This window comes from Electrona antarctica (assembly GCF_951216825.1).
Source record: "Electrona antarctica genome assembly, contig: scaffold_616, whole genome shotgun sequence".
NCBI classification, from domain to species: domain Eukaryota; kingdom Metazoa; phylum Chordata; class Actinopteri; order Myctophiformes; family Myctophidae; genus Electrona; species Electrona antarctica.
In genome coordinates, this window is record NW_027637699.1 from 25,529 (window position 1) to 50,000 (window position 24,472).

Genomic DNA, 24,472 nt, shown 5'->3' on the forward strand with positions numbered 1-24,472 from the left:
TAGCTTTTTCAGAAAACTGTCAGGATGTAGAAGACATTTTTAGAATCTGATCTCAGGTCAAAATGGGTTAAGTTTGCTTGTTAGTTATAGTTTGGCCTTTTCCTCGATCTCCACATTATGTTGAGTACAGACAACATATCCCTATTTCTGGAGGAATGTTATTATACTGTATAGGCACACATTTAGCAATGTTTGTAAATCAGCAGCCAATAAACCTATAAACCTAGTGTATTGGCTGTTCTCGGACGAAATTGTGAACAGAAGATGTTGTGGTCAATGCTTGGACCAGACCATACATATTCCCTCTCTGGTTCGAATGTCTACCACCTCTCATGCAGAGGTCACTGATATGTTGCAGATCTCTCGAGATCTGGCCGTGTGCTGATTGCCTGGACGGCAACACAATGAGGTGTAATTACATGATGAGAACCATTCCCCCAGTCCTGTTGGCAGAGTGCTGCAGGCAAGCGCACACACACACACACAGACGACAGATTGAGGTTCGAGAGGACTCGAAGACCTGTGCGTGCGTGCGTGCGTGCGTGAGTTTGTGTAAAAAGGGGGAAGGACGGCGCTGCAGGACAGTTTATCCATGGCAAGCTGTTGATTTCCATTCAATGTGCTCTTGTAATTACTTTGGAGAAATTCCAGCCCCATTCTCAAAGAGTATTGTTTTGCCGTGGCATTCAATTTGGGACAGCTTTAACCCATTTTGGGCGGGAACCCCTTTTGGTGTTAGCATCATGTTATGCTTTAGATATTGAAAAATAGCAGATCTACAAGCTCATAGCGCGCCACCGAGTGGCGCGCTATGAGCTTGTAGGTCTGCTATTTTTGAAAAATCGAAGAACGACATTTTTAGAATCTGATCTCAGGTCAAAATGGGTTAATTATTTTCGCCCACGTGAAATGGACCTGACTTGGAATTTTTCCTTTCATGAGGCAACACACAAACAACAGGGCTCTCTGGGGCTTCTTCTCTGGACGTTGACTTTGAGAAAGTACGGGGGCAAACGTTGCTCTCAACAGCTCGTCGGACGTGGAAAGTCGGTGTCAAAAAGTGGCGCATGGTTTCACAGTGACACTCTAAGGACCTTGGCGTTTAACTTCGCCCGGAAAACAAAAGCCCCGGGAGTGTTTTCGACGCGTTCTGGAATTGAAGTAGGCACCTTTTTAAAGGTGTACCAATTTTTCTGCGACTTCACCCTCATTACCTCCAATCCACCCCCACCCCCCATCGTCCATTCATTCTTTTCCACTCCATTTTCTCTCTCTCTCTCCAATGCCCCTCAGTGTCTCTCTCCCCACTAGCGCTGTAAAGTAACTAAGTACATTTACTCAAGTACTGTACTTGTACAATGTACGAATGTATAGGTATTTTTTTTACTTTACTGGAGTACTTTATCAGTACTTGTACTTCTACTCCACTACATCTCAGAGGCAAATATTGTACTTTTAGTCCACTACAACTATTTAAAACCTTTAGTTATACGAGTTACTTCGTAGATTGTCATTATTATTACAAAACATAAATCACCCACTTCAGCCCTATATATATACATTTCGGCCACTTGGAAATAGTCTATAAAATAATCTATACATTGTGAGTTTGTAGATATGCTATTTTCAAAAGATTTGTATACGTTTGAAAACTTGTGAAATGGGACATTCTGCATAATGAGTACTTTCTACTTTAGGTACTTTAATGCATTTTGGGCGGGAACCCCTTTTGGGCGGTAACCCCTTTTGGTGTTAGCATTATGTTATGCTTTAGCTATTGAAAAATAGCAGATCTCCAAGCTCATAGCGCGCCACCGAGTGGCGCGCTACGAGCTTGTAGATCTGCTATTTTTGAAAAATCGAAGAACGACTGACATAGAAACATAGCTTTTTCAGAAAACTGTCAGGATGTAGAAGACATTTTTAGAATCTGATCTCAGGTCAAAATGGGTTAAAGTACATGTTGATGTACTTTGACTCGAGTGAAATTTTATATCATTCTGGACTTTTACTTGTAACAGAGTATTTCTACATTGCAGCATTGATACTTTTGCTTAAGTAAGAAATGCGAGTACTTATTTTTTTTTATCCCACTCCATCCAGCACCTGTTTGTTCCCCCTCCCCCACTCTTTCTTCATACTGTATGTATGTTTCTTCATACTGTATGTATGTTTCTTCATACTGTATGTATGTTTCTTCATACTGTATGTATGTTTCTTCATACTGTATGTATGTGTCTTCATACTGTACACTGTTTCTTCATACTGCTGAAAGAAAAGTGTTGCAAGCATGAATCTGGAAACAGGACAACGGTCATCATTATTATTCATTTGTTTTGTCTTGTTTTTGTTGAATTGAGCAATAATAATAACACATCGACACATTAGATGACCTTAAACAAAATGGATTGAATCGCAGTGAATGTTTTGCTGTGTTTTGTTTTAAAGAGGAGACAGGGGGTTGCTTTCTTTTTTGAAAATTATTATTATTATTATTATTATTATTTATTTATTTATGTCACTGTACATAATTCTATCATTATACCCAACATTTCAATCCATTCCTGATACTCTCTAACCCCATTCTGCTCTTCCATTTTTGTATGAATAAATTTAAAAAACAAAAAAAAACGACAACAAACAAAAAATGCGTGCGTGCCGTGCCGTGCGTGCGTGGCGTGCGTGCGTGTGTGCGTGCGTGCGTGCCGTGCCGTGCGTGGCGTGCGTGCGTGGCGTGGCGTGCGTGCGTGCGTGCGTGCGTGCGTGCGTGCGTGCGTGCGTGCGTGCGTGCGTGCGTGCGTGCGTGCGTGCGTGCGTGCGTGGCGTGGCGTGGCGTGGCGTGCGTGCGTGTCTCTCTCCTCTCTCTCTCTCTCTCTCTCTCTGGTGGGTGTGTTGTGTCCAGTCAGTCAGTGGGCAGCCTGGGTGTAATTCTCTCTCTGGTGGGTGTGTTGTGTCCAGTCAGTCAGTGGGCAGCCTGGGTGTAATTCTCTCTCTGGTGGGTGTGTTGTGTCCAGTCAGTCAGTGGGCAGCCTGGGTGTAATTCTCTCTCTGGTGGGTGTGTTGTGTCCAGTCAGTCAGTGGGCAGCCTGGGTGTAATTCTCTCTCTGGTGGGTGTGTTGTGTCCAGTCAGTCAGTGGGCAGCCTGGGTGTAATTCTCTCTCTGGTGGGTGTGTTGTGTCCAGTCAGTCAGTGGGCAGCCTGGGTGTAATTCTCTCTCTGGTGGGTGTGTTGTGTCCAGTCAGTCAGTGGGCAGCCTGGGTGTAATTCTCTCTCTGGTGGGCGTGTTGTGTCCAGTCAGTCAGTGGGCAGCCTGGGTGTAATTTCTCTCTCTCTCTCTCTGGTGGGTGTGTTGTGTCCAGTCAGTCAGTGGGCAGCCTGGGTGTAATTCTCTCTCTGGTGGGTGTGTTGTGTCCAGTCAGTCAGTGGGCAGCCTGGGTGTAATTCTCTCTCTGGTGGGTGTGTTGTGTCCAGTCAGTCAGTGGGCAGCCTGGGTGTAATTCTCTCTCTGGTGGGTGTGTTGTGTCCAGTCAGTCAGTGGGCAGCCTGGGTGTAATTCTCTCTCTGGTGGGTGTGTTGTGTCCAGTCAGTCAGTGGGCAGCCTGGGTGTAATTCTCTCTCTGGTGGGTGTGTTGTGTCCAGTCAGTCAGTGGGCAGCCTGGGTGTAATTTGGCCCAGAGGGCCGGCTAGCTGGCAGTGGGCGAAGGGGATGAAAGGAGCAGTGATGGTGCATGGGGTTTGGAGCAAAGCGAGCTTAGTGTGAGGCCTTGGGTGGACGGGGCCAGCAGCCAAGGCACCACATAGGAAAAGCATTAAATAAACATTAATGGAACTGGGTTAGAGGAGATTTATTAAGGAGGCTCTTTGGCCCCCACCGTTGAGCACTGTGCAGCACTTTAATAACTCTCTGATGCACACAGGTAAACAAACTGGCTAATTTATTGCCCAACCTCATTGGTGGCCGTTGTGAAAGCTATACTTTTTTTTTTACTTAGTTTTTTTTGGCATCTGTCGTGAGATTGAATAGGGCTGTATGTATATGCCCCCAAAAAAAAGCTCTTTACTTGCCGGCTAAGTCTGACTTGGGTATGGTTTAGACGTCTGTTTGCGGCGTGAAAAATGAGTACCCTTAATCGCGGCTTACTCGCGTTAACTGTGCCCTCTCTGGCGCGCCAAAAACACGCTGATGAAAGACAACGTGACTGATTAACCCTTTTTGGACTGATGTCAATTAAAAAAAAAGGCTTCTAAATCCTAATAGTTTTCTGAAAAAACCCACGTTTCTATGTCAGTGGTGCTCAACCTTTTCATGTCAAGGACCCCCAGAATTATCACTATTGGGCCATGGACCCCCATCTCAAAATATGTTGTTCCAGGGACCCCCCCCATAGAAGCAAATATTTTAGTTAAAAATGTTAAAAATATTCAAAGATTTGCACCACATTTTTCAACTTTTCAAAAATAGCAGACCTACAAGTTCATATGAGCTTGTAGATCTGCTATTTTTCAATAGCTAAAGCATAACGCTAACACCAAAAGGGGTTCCCGCCCAAAATGGGTTAAGCAGCGTAATCAGCACACTGTGGCAGGAGAAAAGAAGTTATTCTGTATAAGTTGTACAAGGACAGAGTTCAGGACAAGAAGGGAGGTTTTTTTGGCAACGGCAGTGGATCTGAGAGAGAGAGAGAGAGAGTTTTTATTTGTTTGCCGCGGATTTAACGAGTGCAGGCGGCGCCGTGTTCCCCCATCCGACGTCGTCTTTGTAGTTCAGCAGTCGGACGTGATGCTGTCACATAATCACCGTGTTGACTCGCTGCCGAGTCGGGCCTCGGTTTGATTCGGCGACTTGCCGCTGTCTCGACAGCCTGCTTGTTGTGAACGTTGTTCATCATGCCGGGGTCACAGAAAGCCAGGAGGGAAAAGAATCAACCACGGCAGTTCCATGACAGTCACTCTGAAAAGAGACATGCAGAAACACGCCAGAGACAGGTGTACACATCATGCACACAGCATGACAGGTGTACACATCATGCACACAGCGGCGTGCAGTATAGATAAAGGCCTATTGCACTTTGAACCTAATGGTCCCCAAAAATACTCCCATTCTGACCTCTCAAGGTTCTACTTTGACCGTAGTATTAACATCACAGTCCAACCACCAACAGCTCTGATTGATTGATTGATTAATTGATTGATTGATTGAGTGAAGTATTTATTAACAGTTTGCAGAACTGCAAACTAACAAGTGCCGCCCGCCCCCCATGCAGCTCCCCAAAAACGACCTGTATTCACTGACGAAAACGAAATAAAAATAGGAGCATCTACCTACCTACCTACCTACCTACCTGCCTGTACACTCACATCTAGCTAGTGTCTGTGTGATGTCAGACCGTAGCTTGATAATAGCGAGAGACTGAGAAGAGAGAGACCGGGAGAGAGAGCATATCTCACCCTCACAATAATTCGGGCCAATTCCGGATATGGATACCTGAGCACGCTGATAGGCGCATTGTCATCACAATTAACCACGGCGCCATCACTAACTGATAACTAGCCACATTCATTGTATGTACCAACGTGTGTGTGTGTTTTGTTCACCACTGCATGCATGCTGCCTATCTGTGAATGAGTGTGCGTGATGAAGCCTCTACTATAACGCTGTCAGTAGTGGTGCAAGGACGTGTGTGTGTGTGTGTGTGTGTGTGTGTGTGTGTGTGTGTGTGTGTGTGTGTGTGTGTGTGTGTGCGTGTGCGTGTGCGTGTGCGTGCGCGTGTGTGTGTGCGTGTGCGCGTCGGGCTCCATCAAGATGACAGGCCTTTGATGTAGAAATGTGATGCAGTCAAGACTCAGGCCGTTCTCCTGCAACACACATCCACTGCATAGCAGCGTGGGACGTGTTGGTGCCACACATCCACTGCATAGCAGCGTGGGACGTGTTGGTGCCACAGAGAAAGGCCGGGCAGCCGCGTTACATACGTACAGCGTACACTAAATGAGTGGTTCCCAAACGTTTTAGCTCGAGGCCCAAAAGAGAAAGCCTCCCCCGGAACCCGAGCTAGTAACAAGTTCACAATGCATTGTAATGTGCCGTATAGTGCGAGCTTGTAGATGTGATATTTTCACCACTTGAAGTGGAGTCTGTCAAATCCCGCAATTTCCTTCTTCCCATTGCGCTGCAACGTAACTAGGATGAGCCGCCCAAAGGGTGGCGAAATTCTAACATACATACATACATACATACATACATACATACATACATACATACATACAGTCTAGTCTAACTTGGACTCAGGGGGGTGGACGCCTCTGCCTTGCATAGTCCCCAGTGAATAGGCAGGTTGCCCTTCACTGGTAACCTTACATTGGATTTTAAATATATGAAGGTATTGTAGGCTGGGATTTTACAAAAAAGCCCCCCTTTTAAATACATACAGTATACAGACATACAGACATACTTATAAGGTATGCCATCTGGTGGCTAATGAACCAAACACATTCTCAGAAGTTGAAGCAGTTTTAGAGGACCCACTTTTAGGCCAGTGCAACAGAGCATGCTTTTGCCTTTTTTTAAAACCTTACCCATTTTAACCAAATACATACATACATACATACATACATACATACATACATACATACATACATACATATATAGAAATGTATCTATATTATATATAAAAATATATTTAGGCCTATACCCTAGCATGGGTTCTTGACCGAAACTACTTGGAACATGACTCGCCACGCACCATGGGCATGCATGGCGGCATCGGAGACTCATTTATGGCAACGCACAATGCTCTGCATGTGGAAAGACTGTTAACAAGCCTCCTCCATGCCAATTTTCAATGATGCCAATAATGCTATGCACCCCCCCCGGGCCCAGGTGCCAAAAAAACCAAGGTTAACATTGATTTGTCATCTTATCGATGTTATGCCTCGGTTATTTTTTTGGCATGCGGACCCGTTGGTTTGCAGGAGCCTGGGACTTGAGCTTGTCAGCTTACCAGCATTAACCCGTTTTGGGCGGGAACACCCTTTTGGTGTTTTAAGCGTCACGTTATACTTTAGCTATTGAAAAATAGCAGATCTACAAGCTCATAGCGCGCCACCGAGTGGCGCGCTACGAGCTTGTAGATCTGCTATTTTTTTTTAAATCGTGAAAATGCGGCACAAATCTTTAAAAATTGAACATGTATTCTTCTTTCGGAAGACTTTTTTTTTATTTCGACGTCAGGCCTAAATGGGTTAATATTCATGACTCGTGATTTACATATATTTTTTTATATTTCATTTTTATTTTTTTTAAACCTGTACTGTAGGTATTTTATCTTTTGTAGTCAGCCTTCCATTGTGACCGCTCGGGTATCATGGCGTGGGGGCGTTTTGAATCTGAATGCATTAAAGTGAGTTTGGATGCAGCACCGAGGCTCATTATTGCAGCTGAAGGACATCTTGTCATATGACACAGCTGACAGGCGACAGCTGGTGATTGGGAGTGAGATACTCGTTACAAGCATCAGTTTAGCAGGACCTTGTGCACTGAATCAAGTAAAGAAAGAAAAAAAAAGTACAACTCAGAGAATTTAAACTCAGTCAGGAGGTTTTTTTTTGTGTGTGTGTGGTTATATCAGGGGAAAAAATCACATAATTATTGGCAAAGTTTTTCCTCTTAGTCTTACATCCATCCGCCCTTCTGGGCGCACGATTTATTCAAACAGAATAACTTAACACATTTAGGCCTGACGTCTTTTTAAAATGTATTTTTTTCTGAAAAACCTCATGTTTCTATATCAGTGGTTCTCAATATTTCATGTCAAGGACCCCAAAAAGTATATGTAATATGCCTCCGCCCTCCCATCTGAAAATATGTTGTTTCCCCCCCCCCTAGAAGCAAAGATTTGAGTTAAAAACTGAAACTCTGAAAGAATATATATTCAAAGATTTGAGGCACATTTTCACGATCTTTCAAAAATAGCAGACCTACAAGCTCGTAGCGCGCCACTCGGTGGCGCGCTACGAGCTTGCAGATCTGCTATTTTTCAATAGCTAAAGTATAACATAATGCTTAAAACACCAAAAAGGGGTTCCCGTCCAGAATGGCTTAATTATCAGCCGAACGGGGGAGAGTGGGAGGGAGGTGAAGGAGGGGAAGCGATATGAAGACAGGCTGACAGAAGGAGCTTGCAGATCTGCTATTTTTCAATAGCTAAAGTATAACATAATGCTTAAAACACCAAAAAGGGGTTCCCGTCCAGAATGGCTTAATTATCAGCCGAACGGGGGAGAGTGGGAGGGAGGTGAAGGAGGGGAAGCGATATGAAGACAGGCTGACAGAAGGAGAGGGAGGAAGACAAGAAAGAAAAAGGCACAGATTGACGGAGAGATAGAGCCGAGGGGAAGAGGAAGGAGGAAGGATGAGCCCGCGTCCATGCACTAGTCCGCTCCGGCGGGCCAGTATAGTGTGTGGGCTTTGCCTCAACAAAAAAAAAACTGTGGCTGTGCATGGCGGCGTTGTTGTTGTTGCTGAGGTTCTGGTAAACACCGACCTGCTGGGAGCTAATCCAGGCAGCCTTAGCCTCCTGGCGGCTGTTTCATTCCTTCTCAGCTGGACCTATAAGGCACTGGCACACATGCATGTAGACTGCTGCACACATATGCGCATGTACACACGCACGCACGCGCACACGCACGCGCACACACACACATACACACACACAGCACGGTATAATTGAGTTGAGTGGATGCTTTATTTGCGTCCCCTTAACCAAATCCTATTTACACAGGATTCCGATGTTTCCGTGGCCCAGAGAGGTTTATAAAGGCACTTACGGATGCAGAACGATGCACTATAGTCTTCATTTCATTGCCTGGCTATACTTTGACACTGCCAAGACGCACGCACGCACGCACGCACGCACGCACGCACGCACGCACGCACGCACGCACGCACGCACGCACGCACGCACGCATGCGCGCACAGAGGCTTTGCTCGTTCACTGACAACAGTGAGATATTGTGTTAATTTGATTGAGTGAAATCACCATTTAAATGGCACACATTCACAGATAGTGCTCTGCGGTTAAATTATGGATATAGCTACAGTATAGACTGCAGTGTTATACCAATCCTATAATTGATTATTTGCCGGCCAATGAACACAAGCAATAAAACATTTTTAAAAAGTATAGCCAGCAGGCACTTGTATAGCTCTGATGCACAGTTGTTCAGCAGCCTCGGTGCCCTGATGAAGGCAGTTCAGCTGCCATATGATAATATATCTCCATCACACAGATTTTATTTTTAGGTATCAATCCTACAAGTTATGGACTCCATCTGAGATCGTCATTGGTGATTTATTTCCTTGTGTGTTCATCATGCTCTGGTGTGTGTGCATACAATACTCACCATCACATACAGTACAAAGCCCTCAACAACCAGGCCCCCTCGCCGCTACCTCTCTGAACTCATCGGAAGGCCACCTCCCCACCCGTTCCCTCAGGTCAAGCACTAGCCAACCAAGGCCACGTCCCCACCCGTTCCCTCAGGTCAAGCACTAGCCAACCAAGGCCACGTCCCCACCCGTTCCCTCAGGTCAAGCACTGCCAACCAAGGCCACGTCCCCACCCGTTCCCTCAGGTCAAGCACCTCCAACCAAGGCCACGTCCCCACCCGTTCCCTCAGGTCAAGCACCTCCAACCAAGGCCACGTCCCCACCCCGTTCCCTCAGGTCAAGCACCGCCAACCAAGGCCACGTCCCCACCCGTTCCCTCAGGTCAAGCACCGCCAACCAAGGCCACGTCCCCACCTGTTCCCTCAGGTCAATCACTGCCAACCAAGGCCACGTCCCCACCCGTTCCCTCAGGTCAAGCACTGGCAACCAACTGGAACCCCAACAAGTCCCAACAAGCCGACTTGGGGAGACGGGGCTTTCGCAGTGGCCGCCGGCCGCTTCACTGTGACACTTCACTCCCAACCCCTTTTTGGTGTTTTAACTAAGCATTATGTTATACTTTAGCTATTGAAAAATAGCAGATCTACAAGCTCATAGCAACCAAGGCCACGCAGACCAATCTGATCTCTGATCAGTGCCAGACCAATCCTCCCCAGCTTGTAGGTCTGCTATTTTTTGAAAAATCGTAAAAATGCGGCACAAATCTTTGAATATATATATTCTTTCAGAGCAAACGTTTTTTTTTATTTCGACGTCGGGCCTAAATGGGTTAGGCTGGCATGGCCAGACTAATATCACCGCATAGATATTAGTAATGGAACTTGGGTGTGGAAAATGTATTTCCAAGGGGCGGTTAGTGGTTACAAACGTCACAGCAAGAGTGTCTCACTTTCAACAGTGGGCTCTGATCAGTGCCAGACCAATCTGATCTCTGATCAGTGCCAGACCAATCTGATCTCTGATCAGTGCCAGACCAATCTGATCTCTGATCAGTGCCAGACCAATCTGATCTCTGATCAGTGCCAGACCAATCTGATCTCTGATCAGTGCCAGACCAATCTGATCTCTGATCAGTGCCAGACCAATCTGATCTCTGATCAGTGCCAGACCAATCTGATCTCTGATCAGTGCCAGACCAATCCTCCCCATGAGGGAAATGTATTTTCCCGTGGCAGATTTGTCTGGTTTCCAGGCTACTCCCAACTCCCATCAGAGCCGCCCTCAACTTCACCGAGTTCAAAAGCACACTCACAAAACCCACCTTTTCAGACTTGCTCTCCATACATAAATCCCCACCCCTCACTGCGCGTGCGTGCGTGCGTGCGTGCGTGCGTGCGTGCGTGCGTGCGTGCGTGCGTGCGTGCGTGCGTGCGTGCGTGCGTGCGTGCGTGCGTGCGTGCGTGCGTGCGTGCGTGCGACACCCTGCTGGGTGTGGTAGTACAGTAGGTCACCATGAGACCACATGGGCTACTGTGATGATACTAAACTGTCGCCACATGTCAATAGACCTCCGCCAGGTTGGCCCGTTCAGTAAATTACAGTGTGATGTGAGATGGAGTGGAGGGTTCAAGAAAACCTGACCCTGCCCGTTGTTGAGACAAACAATAGAACAATGATGGCAATCAGCTTATTCCAACAGCCATCTGTGTCGCGCTGCCGCCGACTGAAAGACTCTTTTCCATTACTCCTGGGAGCTCCTATTAGCTCAGCGTGCCACTGACTGCAGAGAGAGTGAGAGTTTATTGTAATGGCACATTAGATTCTCGACCGCCCACTTCTGTTCCTTGTCCGACTTTTTTTTATGTTTCACCGACCTTGATGATGTTGTTTTTTCTTTTCCTTCTCTTGTTTTCAACGCTGCAAAAATATTCGGCTGTAGTTTCCTTTGGCAGATGAATGTGTCAATTGTGTCACTGACACCAACAGCGTTATATGTGTGTGTGTGCGTGTGTGTGTGCGTGTGCATGTGCGAGCTGTGCACCAGAGAACAAAGTGTCTTCTCCTTGACTCCCCCCTCCTTCTCGTTTCTCGTTTGTACCAGCATCAACTAAGATGTTGAACGAGGCTCTGAAACAGCAGTAACTGGGTGAGGCTAGATTATCCACATACACAATTGTGTAATGTTGTGTCTTCCTCTGTAATGTATTTTTGTTTGTCATTGATGTTTTATGTGTGGCTGTAGCTATGGGGTGAAAGCCCAAGACAAATTTCCCTTGTGGACAATAAAGTTTACCTTGACCTTGACCTCCTCCTCACGGCTTCTGCAAACATTCGCGGGAGCAGTACGAGAAGCTGTCCACCATGCACAAGAACATGACCAAGCTGTACGAGAACCTGGGCAGCTTCTACGCCTTTGACCCGCACTCGCTCAGCGTGGAGGACTTCTTCGGAGACCTGGCAAACTTCCGCACTCTCTTCATGGTGAGTACCACATCGCTTGTTGTTGTTGTTGCTTTGCTCTCTCGGGTAGAAACCTCCTATCTCTGTGTACGTAGTCCTACTTGATCACACGCCGTCACACAAAAGCATCAAAAAGTAGCACATCCACAAGTAGTACAGGAAATATATGCAAAAAAAAAACAATCTTCAATATATCATGAATAACAGGAAAATTGCCTGGAATTGTCTGAGGGGAACGTTTTGAAAACCTGTACAGTATGGCCACCTTTTGCTTTAACCCATTTTGACCTGAGATCAGATTTTAAAAATGTCTTCCACATCCTGACAGTTTTCTGAAAAAGCTATGTTTCTATGTCAGTCGTTCTTCGATTTTTCAAAAATAGCAGACCTACAAGTTCGTAGCGCGCCACTCGGTGGCGCGCTATGAGCTTGTAGATCTGCTATTTTTCAATAGCTAAGTTATAACATAATGCTAACACCAAAAGGGGTTCCCGCCCAAAATGGGTTAAGTAGCATGTGACATGTCAAACGAGAGGGTTTTCATGATGCTGAATCCATTCCGAGCATTAGTTTTGCATCATTGGGCTACATTTGGCCATAGCCACTTGCCCAAATGTCAGCACACATTTGTTATCCTGTTATTCAGGATATGTTGAAGATACAAAATCAGCGTTTTTTTTTTTTGCAATTAGTTTGAGGTCAAATTACTTTATTACTGGACTAAAGTAGCAGATCTACAAGCTCGAAAACGCGTCGCGCCACGTTTCCAGCTTGTAGATCAGCTACTTTTGCTGCCTTTGAATTTGAATCCTGAAACGTAACTGTTTTGGACATACATACCGTATGAGGTTTCCTCCCGACATAGACGACATGCAAAAAAAAAAGTCACGTGTATATCCAGTACACTCGGACATATGTACAGCATATTGCCCACGTACTGTTCACAAACATAAACACTGTATGCACCCACCTATACCCTTCAACCCGCCCACACAGATGCGTCCTCACATCACACGTGTGCGTGCGTGCGTGCGTGCGTGCGTGCGTGCGTGCGTGCGTGCGTGCGTGCGTGCGTGCGTGCGTGCGTGCGTGCGTGCGTGCGTGCGTGCGTGCGTGCGTGCGTGCGTGCGTGCGTGCGTGCGTGCGTGCGTGCGTGCGTGCGTGCGTGCGTGCGTGTGCCCACAAAGTCACAAAACAGAACTTTCCTTGGAAGTGCAACACTGTGTACTTTCAAGCAGGGCCGGCCGGCCCTGGCTTCTCAATAGCCCTAGGCGAGATGTGTACATGTGCCCCCAGCGTCACCCCTCCCCATGCGTGGGTGCACCACGCATGGGGTCTCTTGACACATGTACGTACATCCTTCCATTAATGCCTGATTTATAGGAGAATTTATGCTAGATTTGTATACTGATTTAACCCATTTAGGCCTGATATATAAAATAAAAAAAAGTCTATATATATTCAAAGATTTGTGCCGCATTTTCGTTTTTTCAAAAATAGCAGACCTACAAGCTCGTAACGCGCCACTCGGTGGCGCGTTACGAGCTTGTAGATCGCTTCATCTGTCTCTCAGCTAAGGGGTCCTAAAAAACCTTGAAGACCCGGTATGCCTGAATACACAAATCCCATCTGATCTACTTGCACACATAGCAGCGTGGACACAGTGAGCCCTAAAAATCACATTTGAGAAACAAATTGGATTTGCCTTCCGTCTGAACAAAGCCAGCCTGTCTAGGGTTGAGCGACGACAAGCTCTCGGCCTCCGAGTCCTCATGCAGCCACTAAGAGGCCCATCAAGTGCTCTTTAATTTGTGGTGTCTCCTCCATGGTTATAAAGTCCTTAAAAAAATGCAGATAATTGCGCTGTGTGTGTGTGTGCGTGTGCGTGCGTGTGCGTGCGTGCGTGCGTGCGTGCGTGCGTGCGTGCGTGCGTGCGTGCGTGCGTGCGTGCGTGCGTGCGTGCGTGCGTGCGTGGCTAACTTCAAGGTTTTATCAATAGCTTGGTGACCTTTTCTAAGTGAAGCTCCAATCCTTCTATATGGCAGGGGAAGTCGGTTTTCTTGTTTTGTTTGTTTTTTACATTTTAGTCTTACTTTATTATTGTAGTAGGCATAAAGTTATGCTTACAGTACATTCTCCTATATTGTAAAGAAGAAGTATCGCTCCTATACACCATGATACCAAGAATAAATATAATTGAAGGAATATAAAGAATGTATTAATGCATGGACATATATTTGGGCAGTGGTGGCCTAAGGGTTAGAGGAGCGCCCTTGTTGCCGAAAGGTCGCCGGTTCGATTCCCCGGACGGGCAGGAAAAATCTGGGCCGGGACTCGGGAAGTGATAGGCCTATCTCACAGCCCCCTTTCTTTTACACTTTCTTTCTTTCTCCCCATTTACACTTTTTTTCTCTGGAGAATCTAAGTACATTTCCTAATGTTAAAATGTCAAAGACCGATAATAATATGAAGAAAACACAATGGTATAACAACTCAAATAAGTAGAATAAACCTTACCTTTACAAAACGGTAGTTTGTGGCTTGTGAAAATACCTCTTTTAACATGGAAGCCTATGGACCGCAGAAAAAATAACACCATTAGCTCCAAAAGGGGGCGTGGAAAGGGGGCGGGGAAATGCTGTGAGAAGTGCCCTTGAGCAAGGCACTGGACCCCCAACTGCTCCAGTGGGGCTGCTTAGTGGCCAACAGTATAAGACTGAGGTTGTACTGGTCAGCTCCCAGGTTTTAATGTGTGTGTCTGTCTGTGTGTTTCTATGTCCAGCGTGTTGCTGAAAATGAGCACTTGACTTGTGCTCAGCTACTACCCTGGGTAAATAAAGGGAAAAAAGAAAACAAAAACAAATGTGCTTTCCCCACCAACGCTGCTAGCTTTACTGGCTTTACTTTATCTGCTTTGGGAAGTTTCCAGAAAAAGCACAAATAAACATTATGTTGCGGCTCCAGACAGATTTTTAGTGTGCAGTGTAGAAGTATAATTATTAGCTGGACTCACTTCATAATATACAGACTGTATTTGGGAAGAGGTAGGTGAGGTGTGGATGTCTCTCCAACTGCATATTGTGCAGTTATTATTATGATCGTACTGTAGAGTCACTTGTTGGGCAGAAACCTTGCATCTTCATATTTTATTTTTCCTTTGTCATAATGACAGTGTATTTACCCATTTAGGCCTGACCTCAACATTTTCTGAAATAAATATTTTCACGATTTTTCAAAAATAGCAGACCTACAAGCTCGTAGCGCGCCACTCTGTGGCACGCTATGAGCTTGTAGATCTGCTATTTTTCAATAAATTATAACATAATGTTTAAAACACCAAAAGGGGTTCCCGCCCAAAATGGGTTTTAACCCATGTAGGGCTGAGGCCGATTCTAAAAAAAAAAAGAAAAAAGTTTTCTGAAAAACCTATGTTTCTATGAATCAGTGGTGCTCAACCTTTTTCATGTCAAGGACCCCCCGAATTATCTGTATTTGGCCGCGGACCCCCATGTGAAAATATGTTTTTCCAGGCACCCCCCCCCCCCCCCCCCCCCCCTTACGATGGGTTTGTATTGGAAGGGTGTGTCGGATCAAATACATATCAAATCAAGCAACTTTTAAAGCTGTCTGGGGGTGTTCACAAACGCCTGAATAGATGTTAAAATGACCCCCCAAACATGTTTGAAAGTGAAATATCCCTTTATCTTAACCAGAGCTTGTGACCGAATTCTAACTACAGTGAATTGACTGTATAGTCTGTATAGGTTCACTCAAGGTGATGGTTATATCACAGTTTATATTTTACATACAGGTTGTGTGGGTGTGTGGTTTCTAGAAGAAAATAAAAACAACGTTCAAATGTGTCAACTCTACGGTTAAACAAAAGTCAGTTATTTCACCTGTGTGGGCTTCGACGTCAACAAACAGCAGCAGCATAGTGTTCAGAAACACAACATACAAACAGAGGCATTTTGCACTTTACGTCCTCAGCAGTGATGTCAACGTAAGCATGTGTGAGCCTATTGATCGGCAATCTTCGTCAAAGCGGATTGGTGTAGAGGGGAAAAAGCAGACTAACCCATTTTGGTGTTTCAAGCATTATGTCATGCTTTAGCTATTGAAAAATAGCAGATCTACAAGCTCATAGCGCGCCACCGAGTGGCGCGCTACGAGCTTGTAGGTCTGCTATTTTTGAAAAGTCGTGAAAATGTGCCTCAAATCTTTTGAATATATATTCTTTCAGAGTTTCAGTTTTTAACTCAAATCTTTGCTTCTGGGGAACAACATATTTTCAGATGGGGGTTGGCGGCATATTACATATCATTTCTGGGGTCTTTGACATGAAATATTGAGCACCACTGATATAGAAACATGAGGTTTTTCAGAAAAAATTACATTTAAAAAAAGACTTTTTTAATTTCGATGTCAGGCCTAAATGGGCTAAGAAGTCTACAGAGTGAATATCGCTGGTGGCGTCCATATACTGTAGGCCACATATAGCCATTCCCTACGGAACAGTTAGTAGAGGCGGCAACAAACTCGCCAAACATGACTCCGTTTTTCCCGTGCCAGTTCCCGTGCACTCCCGGCAACTCGGTCATTCTCGTGCCAGTTCCCGTGCGCTCTCCCGCGCACCCCGCCTCCGCTGCACGGTTCATCATCGCTGGTAGTCGGTGAAGGGCGCATCCGTGGGACAGGGGCGGCAAAGTGCCGCCGCTGAGAGTGAGTATTGACAGTTTAAGTGGTTAACCCATTTAGACCTGAGAACGATTCTACAGAAATTCTGACAGTTTTCTGAAAAAACCCATGTTTCTATGTCAGTCGTTCTCAAGCGTACCCTCAAAAACGATCTGTATTTGGCCACCAACCCCCATCTGAAAATAGAGTATGTTGTTCCAGGGACGCCCCCAGAAGCAAAGATTTGAGTTGAAAACGTTGGCTCTGAAAGAATACATATTCAAAGCTTTGCACTACATTTTCACGATTTTACAAAAATAGCAGATCTACAAGCTCGTAGCGCGGCACTCGGTGCCGCGCTATGAGCTTGTAGATCTGCTATTTTTCAATAGCTAAAGTACAATATAATGCTTAAAACACCAAGAGGGGTTCCCGCCCAAAATGGGTTAAAGGTCTGAAATTACACATAAGCATACGGTATGAATCCAACGCTGATGATGGTGCTGTCCAACGAGTCTATGAAGCTATCTATGAAATCTATGAAAACCTTTCATCTGCAACACAATTCGACACGGCCAGGGGGTCATACGTTAGTCCGACATACTGTACCAATAGTTCGACATACGTGGCTGGTTAAGACTCGCCTGTGGTTTCCGCGTGCATTTAGGTTAGTTAGGGTTAGTAATGTGGGATTATTTGGAATGTCGGACTAACGCTATACGCACACATTTGACACAATAATGTAGTGGGGGTTCATTCCTGCTTCCTCTCTCTCTCACCTATAGGGGCTCCTTGGCCTGAAATACGCTTGAAGATACCGCTGGCTTAGACATTATAAACTTATCAGAAACTAGATAAAGTGCCCCTCGGGGCACAGGTCTCCACCAGGGCAGGTCAGGTTGTGAAAAGGGTGCCATTTGTTCTTATATGCCTTAAATGGCAATTGGATGATTTGAGGCATTTTGTTTCAAAAAATTTGTTTTGCAAAAGTTCCACCGGTGGCGCTATAACAGGCCAATGTGAAAAGGGTGGGATATATATTCCTCAGCCTAGTAGGAAAGTGCGTCAAAGATTTCACATAAACTGCACGCTGCGTTCATGATTTGAGGCTATTTGATCAAAGGGCCAGTCCTGCAAACTTTGAAAGCCAATGTTAGCCAATTAGGATGGAATATGAAATATTGGACAGATCCGAGCACATGACTACTGTATAGCTGTTTGAACACATTTGGAGGAGTAATAGCAAAAAATGTGTTTTACAAAAGTCGGCCTCCTGGTGGTGCTTTAACACTAGCGCGTCGGAGCGGTCAGGCTGACCGATTTTGAAATTTTGAAGTGGATTTTCTTTGCCCATGAAGTCCTGAGAAAGTTCCCCTTGCATGACTTTTTCTAAATGTTCGATTCAAACCATCTCTGTTTTTTTTTTCATCTGAAACGTTTTGGAAATATGATTTTAGACATAATTCTACTAAAATGTCTGCTCTTTTTCGGTCCGTGGGACCGCTCTTAGAGCCCTCACCCTTTCTCCCCCACAAGCAGTGCTTTTCACACCTCCCTCCCGGCTGGAGACGGGCATTGTTCAAGCTAATGTGTCATTTGCATTCCAACTAGCCTTCCACATGTAGGCAAACTTACATTACAAACTTACATAAACTAAATGTTGTTTTAGATGTTATATTTGTTATATGCGGTTTGCAGAAATAACGATGTCTGACTTTATTTCTCGAAACGGAAAAAGAAATATGGTGTGTGGTATTGTTTCCACCAAGCGCATAGCTCAATAGATATAAATACATGTTGACTATACACGCCATCTTTAGCATAATTATGCTGGAATAATAAAGTTTATAGCATTGTGACTATGTCGCGCATATTCATTTCATATATCAGCGCATCAAAAATATGGTGAAATATGGTGTGTTGACTGACTGGCGTATTGTTTCAACCAAACGCATAGCTCAATAGATATAAATACATGTTGACTATACACGCCATCTTTATAGCATAATTATGTAAGGTGGCGATGATAAAAATGAATCAATTATCCTGGAATAATAAAGTTTATAGCATGGTCTGTTTGACCCGACCGACATTTCCTTGGAGCGAGAATGTTCGCCGATGCGCGAATCAGCGCGATGCCAAATAAAAATGACAGTGTTTGAAATCAGTCCAACCCGATAGACGTCCCGAACTTCTAAATGTTTTGTCAGTCAGAAGAACAGTTCTGTCCGTCCTTCGTCTGTAAACTTTTCTGCACGCGACCAGTGGAACTGATTTCCACGCATCACGGCTCTCTTTTTTTCTCTCTCCCTCTCTCTCTCTCCCTCTCTCGTGGAGAGGGAGAAAATATCCAAGTAACTGACGGTGAGGTATGCGGAAGTGCATTTTAGATAACGCTGTAGCACTATTTGTGGCGGTGATGCGTCACATGACTTGATCTATCCTATGGTGTATATATAAACCGTGCTGCTGCTACGGACCTTTCTGCTGGCACAATAAATCAAATATATATAAATTAAATCGATCGTAGGCGGTGGGTATGTAAGGCTAGGCCAGGCTTAGCCTTCCCAAAAATTATGCTGGGTATTTTTAAAATATATATAGGCTAATATGTGCGCATCATTATATAGAAGGCTAGCCGCTCCCAAACTCCCAACTCCTTTGTCTGTAGCCTAAACTTTTCTGATTTGCACGCACGCACGCACAGCTCTTTCCTTTTTTTGGCACAATCAATCAAATATATATTAATTACATCGATGTCACTATAATTATAGTTTGGTAAACTGAAATAAAAAATAACTTTGAGTTGTCCTGTCTAGTTGAAACTGCTGCCTTGAATTCGTTGGAATGTAACATTTAGAAGACAATGGCAAGCCGTCAACGGGTGCAGAGAGAGCGGTTCATCGTTGGCATCCAGGGAGTGTGTGTGCGAAATTTGGCATGGATCGGGCCAACGGTGCCGGAGATTAGCTGGTAACGGACGGACGGACACACACACGGACAGACACACACACACACGGATGGACGGACGGACGGACGGACGGAGTGCAAAACATACTCTCTGCCCATGTGCCTTCGGCCTGTTGGAGACAATAAATACGTAGTGTAGTGTAACAGTAGAAAGCTGTGGTAGCAGGCTGCGTGTTCCAAGTGTGGATAGTGTGTCTGAATTAAACCATTTTGACCTGAGATCAGATTAAAAAAATGTCTTCTACATCCTGACAGTTTTCTGAAAAAGCTATGTTTCCATGTCAGTCGTTTTTCGAAAAATAGCAGACCTACAAGCTCGTAGCGCGCCATGAGCTATGAGCTATGAGCTTGTAGATCTGCTATTTTTCAATAGCTAAAGCATAACATAATGCTAACACCAAAAGGGGTTCCCGCCCAAAATGGGTTAAACTCCCCCCCCCCCCCCCCCCCCCCCGGGCGGTGACTGCAAAAAAATAATCTGTACTTAGTCAACCATGCCTGAGGGTACAATAAAATAAAATATTATGTGCAATAACAAGCTCAACAGGCAATTTCACACAAACAGAACCTGACTTAAATCACCTGCTGCAGGCAGCCATGCGGTTGGACCAGGGTCTTCTCCTTGACTCCCCTCCCCCCCCCCCCCCCATAGCCAAGCAGGGTCCCACTCCCATGGGTTCTGCAGAGATTGGCTGTCCCCATTTAATTAGTGCACCTGTACACACAGATTTATGTAGCTCGCGATGTGCGATAATTCGGAGCAGCCTGACTAGTTAGACTAATTGCCTGACGGGCCGTTTATGCAAAACACACACTTTTCTAAGTGGTTATTATCGCTAAACTTAGCCTCGTTTCATAATTTAACTTATCCCGAACGCACACGTGATTTCATGTTACCATTTCCACGTGTGATGCGAGTCACGGTGGAACCAAAACGATGCGTATAGTCGGCTGCTGTGTTGAGTGGTCGGAGATGGTGTGGGCTGCGTGATCGGTTTATTTGAACCCATTTTGACCTGAGATCAGATTCTAAAAATGTCTTCTACATCCTGACAGTTTTCTGAAAAAGCTATGTTTCTATGTCAGTCGTTCTTCGATTTTTCAAAAATAGCTATGAGCTTGTAGATCTGATCTTTTTCAACAGCTAACACCAAAAGGGGTTCCCGCAAAAATGGGTTAACCCAATCTGTGCTTTCCTCGAGATCTCTCGTGGAAAGTTATTAAGGTCATCTGGGCCATCCACGAGAAACGTGAGATTTGATTAAAAGTTATTTAAAAATATTTATTTACCTTCTTTTTTTTTGTTGCCTTGGTTAGCTTCCGCGTCTAGCATCCATAAGCCTCTCATTGTAGAAACAGTGCCGACACGTGCACACGCCCAGGGTTATTAGTCTTATTTATGCTCAGAATGACATAAAATGCCATGTTTGTAGCCTATTAAAACGTTAATCCAAGCCGCGCTGATCATCATCACTGCTATGGGGGCGATGGTCCATCAATCAGTTCCCTATAGGCTTAAGCGTTATTCATAGTCTGGATTATCGGTGGTGAGGTGACCACCGAACTACAACGTGCCCCCACCCAGTTATTATGTCAGTGTCCCTTTTATGCCCATATGTGGAGTTCTTTGTCAGGCATGCCAGAATTTGGAGTCTATGCAGATGTCAGAACATCATTGTGATGTCAGAACAGTAGGCTCCATATATGGAGCCTACTGGGTATAGGGGCCCTGCAGTCCAGAGCCTGGGCAGAGGCCTTTTGTGGCGGTTCTGGACAACCGTGGGTCCGCCCGACTCGACACGCGTGTGCCGAATTTGAAGTCGGTGGGGCAAACGGTTCCCGAGTTACGTGGATTACATACACAGACAGACAGACAGACAGACAGACAGACAGACAAACAGAGACTTGGTGCATTTATACTTTTTATAGGCTTGGATCAATGGGACTAACTATAGCTGATTTAAGTTCCTATATGTATCCTCATGGCTCACAGGTTGCAAATGGCTGATCTACATGACAAGTAGCCTACAGCAGGCTCCCCTATACTAGCTCTCATGACACATATGGGCAGTATTATGCGTGTCTTAAGTACCAGGTCTTATTACTTAACTTAAGACATGGAGGCGTGGTCAATGCCGTTTGGCCACTCAGAATAGCCAAATGGCATTGACCACGCCAGGCTCCAGGTCTTAAGTTAAGTCATAAGACCTGGTACTTATAAGACACGCATAATACTGCCCTATAACTCATATGACTGAATCAGTGTCAGTGAACACAACCGGTCGTAGATTACATAGAGATACATCAGGTTTGCTATGTGAGTCACTGTATATAGGCCTTGCCTGAGACGTGTGACGCACAGAGCTAAGGAGGTCATGTTGCTACAGTATGTGTGACATGTGTCTTGGCTCTTTCATGTTCTGATATTGAAGCGTGTGCTCATGATATATGAGTCACTTCATACACAACCTACCACCCCCCCCCTTAAGCTAAGCTAACATTAGCATTTATGAAGGTGAGCTGTGCCGCCATCCGCGTTCACTTTAATGGCGTTAGGTGATTTTTGTTGAGCCGCCGGGCGTCCATGTTGAACATTATAATTCCCTCCAGGATATAGGTCTGAAATTGGGTGAATGCAAGTCTCATTTCAGTGCATATTGTCTCTTTCTCCAGAGGTCTACAACGTAGACTCACCCAGACACCCACAGTGAGGATAATGCTAGTGCGGGCAGTGGTGGAGAGTAACAAAGTACATTTACTCAAGTACTGTAGTTAAGTACAGTACAGTACAGTATACAGTATTTAGGCATGTTTTACTTTACTGGAGTATTTCAAATTTGCGGTACTTTTACTTTAGATTGTCATTATTATTACAAAATACTGTGTCTGTATAATCACTTCAGCCCTATACATTTACTCTATCTACTCTATCGATCTACTATTTTCAAAATAATTGTATACACTTGAAAAGTTGCCACTCGGTGGCGCGCTATGAGCTTGTAGATCTGCTATTTTTCAATAGCTAAATTATAACATAATGTTTAAAACACCAAAAGGGGGTTCCCGCCCCAAAATGGGTTAAGTGCTTTTTAATACCAATACATTTTTAATTCCAGACTTTTTTACATTGTGGTATTGATACATTTACTTTAGTAAAAAAAAAATGTCAGTACAATTCTTCCACCATTCACTTCCCCCATGCACTGCCACGACTTCAAACAGGTGGCACAGTCAGGAGCTCTCGTTTCATCTCCCAGCTCCATCCAAATGGAGAGTGAAATTAGCCCAGCGGGAGCATGAGCACCTCCACCGTTAACCTCTGAAAGCTAGCATGCTACCGCGCTGCTTAACCCATTCTGACCTGAGATCAGATCCTATGAATGCCTTCTGAATCTTGACTGAAAAACCCCTATGTTTCTATGTCAGTCGTTCTCAAACAATTTCATGTCAAGAACCCCCCAAAAAATATATGTAATTGGCTTGCGGAGCCCCGTCTGAAAATATGTTGTTCCAGGGACCCGCCCAGAAGCAAAGATTTGAGTTTAAAAACGTTCGCTGTGAAAGAATATACTCAAACATTTGGGCCACGTTTTCACCATTTTTCAAAAATAGCAGACCTACAAGCTCATAGCGCGGCACTCGGTGCTGCTCTATGAGCTTGTAGATCTGCTATTTTTCAATAGCTAAAGCATAACATAACGCTAACACCAAAAGGGGTTCCCGCCCAGAATGGTTTAAAAGTAGACACTCGCAGGAACTTTCTTCTCGCATCCTATCAGCGCTGATGAAGACCTTTCTCAGGCACACAGAGCGTGCGTGCATGCGTGCGTGGCGTGCGTGCGGTGCGTGTGTGCGTGCGTGCGTGCGTTACATACAGAGCTACTGTAAAACAACCTTACTGGGTTTAAGAATGTACAGGTGTCACGTGACAAATGGGCAAGCTACAGTGGGAGGCCATCGATATTGTCCTTTTCTTTTTGCTGAGGTTTGCGTGATCTGCGCAAAAGGACAGTTAACCCATTTTGGGCGGGAACCCCTTTTGGTGTTTTAAACATATTATAATTTAGCTATTGAAAAATAGCAGATCTACAAGCTCGTAGCGCGCCACCGAGTGGCGCGCTACGAGCTTGTAGGTCTGCTATTTTTGAAAAATCGTAAAAATATTTATTTCAGAAAACTGGAGGATTTAGAAGGATTTTTTAAAATGTTGAGGTCAGGCCTAAATGGGTCAAATGATAAGGGACAATATCGGTGGCACCCAACTGTATAGATCGGCTATTTTTAAAGAAATTTAGATTAAAAAAAAAGTCACATATGAAGAAATAGAGATGCCGGGTTCGAAGTTGAGACTCAAAATGTGTATAAGTTGACATTTTCTGCATGGCGCTTACTGTGTGCATGCGTCTTAAAGTTAAGCTAACGTTCTGTGTGTCGACTTGTAAAGATACATCTTGAATACATCCAATGTGCTTTAACAAATTACATTCAAATTCCTAAGTAAATTCCACATCATAATTCCCCTTAAAAAACTGTGTAGTGTGTGAGTAGTCCTCATGCAGCACTTTAACCATAATTTATACTTTGGGGCAATTCAGAAATGTCTATTTTTATATTTTCTAGTTTGGCTATACTAAGCTCATAGCGCGTCACTTTGCGCTACAAAGCCAGATTTGATTGGCCTCCTGGGTTAATGGAGTGCGTTAACCCATTCTGGGCGGGAACCCCTTTTGGTGTTAGCATTATGTTATACTTTAGCTATGCAAAAATAGCAGATCTACAAGCTCATAGCGTGCCACCGAGTGGCGCGCTACAAGCTTGTAGGTCTGCTATTTTTGAAAAGTTGTGAAAATGTGGTGCAAATCTTTGAATATATATTTCAGAGAGAACATTTTTAACTATAATATTTGCTTCTGGGGGGTCCCTGGAACTACATATTTTGAGATGGGGGTCCGTGGCCCAATAGAGATAATTCTGGGG

The 24,472-nt window shown here is 44.8% G+C and overlaps 1 protein-coding gene across 1 annotated transcript in view; it reads left to right on the top strand.

The window, feature by feature from the left end:
• Positions 1 to 11,709: 11,709 nt before the first annotated feature.
• Positions 11,710 to 24,472, top strand: part of LOC306918726 (protein diaphanous homolog 2-like) — a gene marked incomplete at its 3' end in the record, with an annotated part of 24,644 nt that continues 11,881 nt past the window's right edge. The window contains exon 1 of the mRNA XM_079531595.1: positions 11,710 to 11,869. Coding sequence (XP_079387721.1) covers positions 11,750 to 11,869 — 120 coding nt within the window. The remainder of the gene's footprint in view (positions 11,870 to 24,472) is intronic.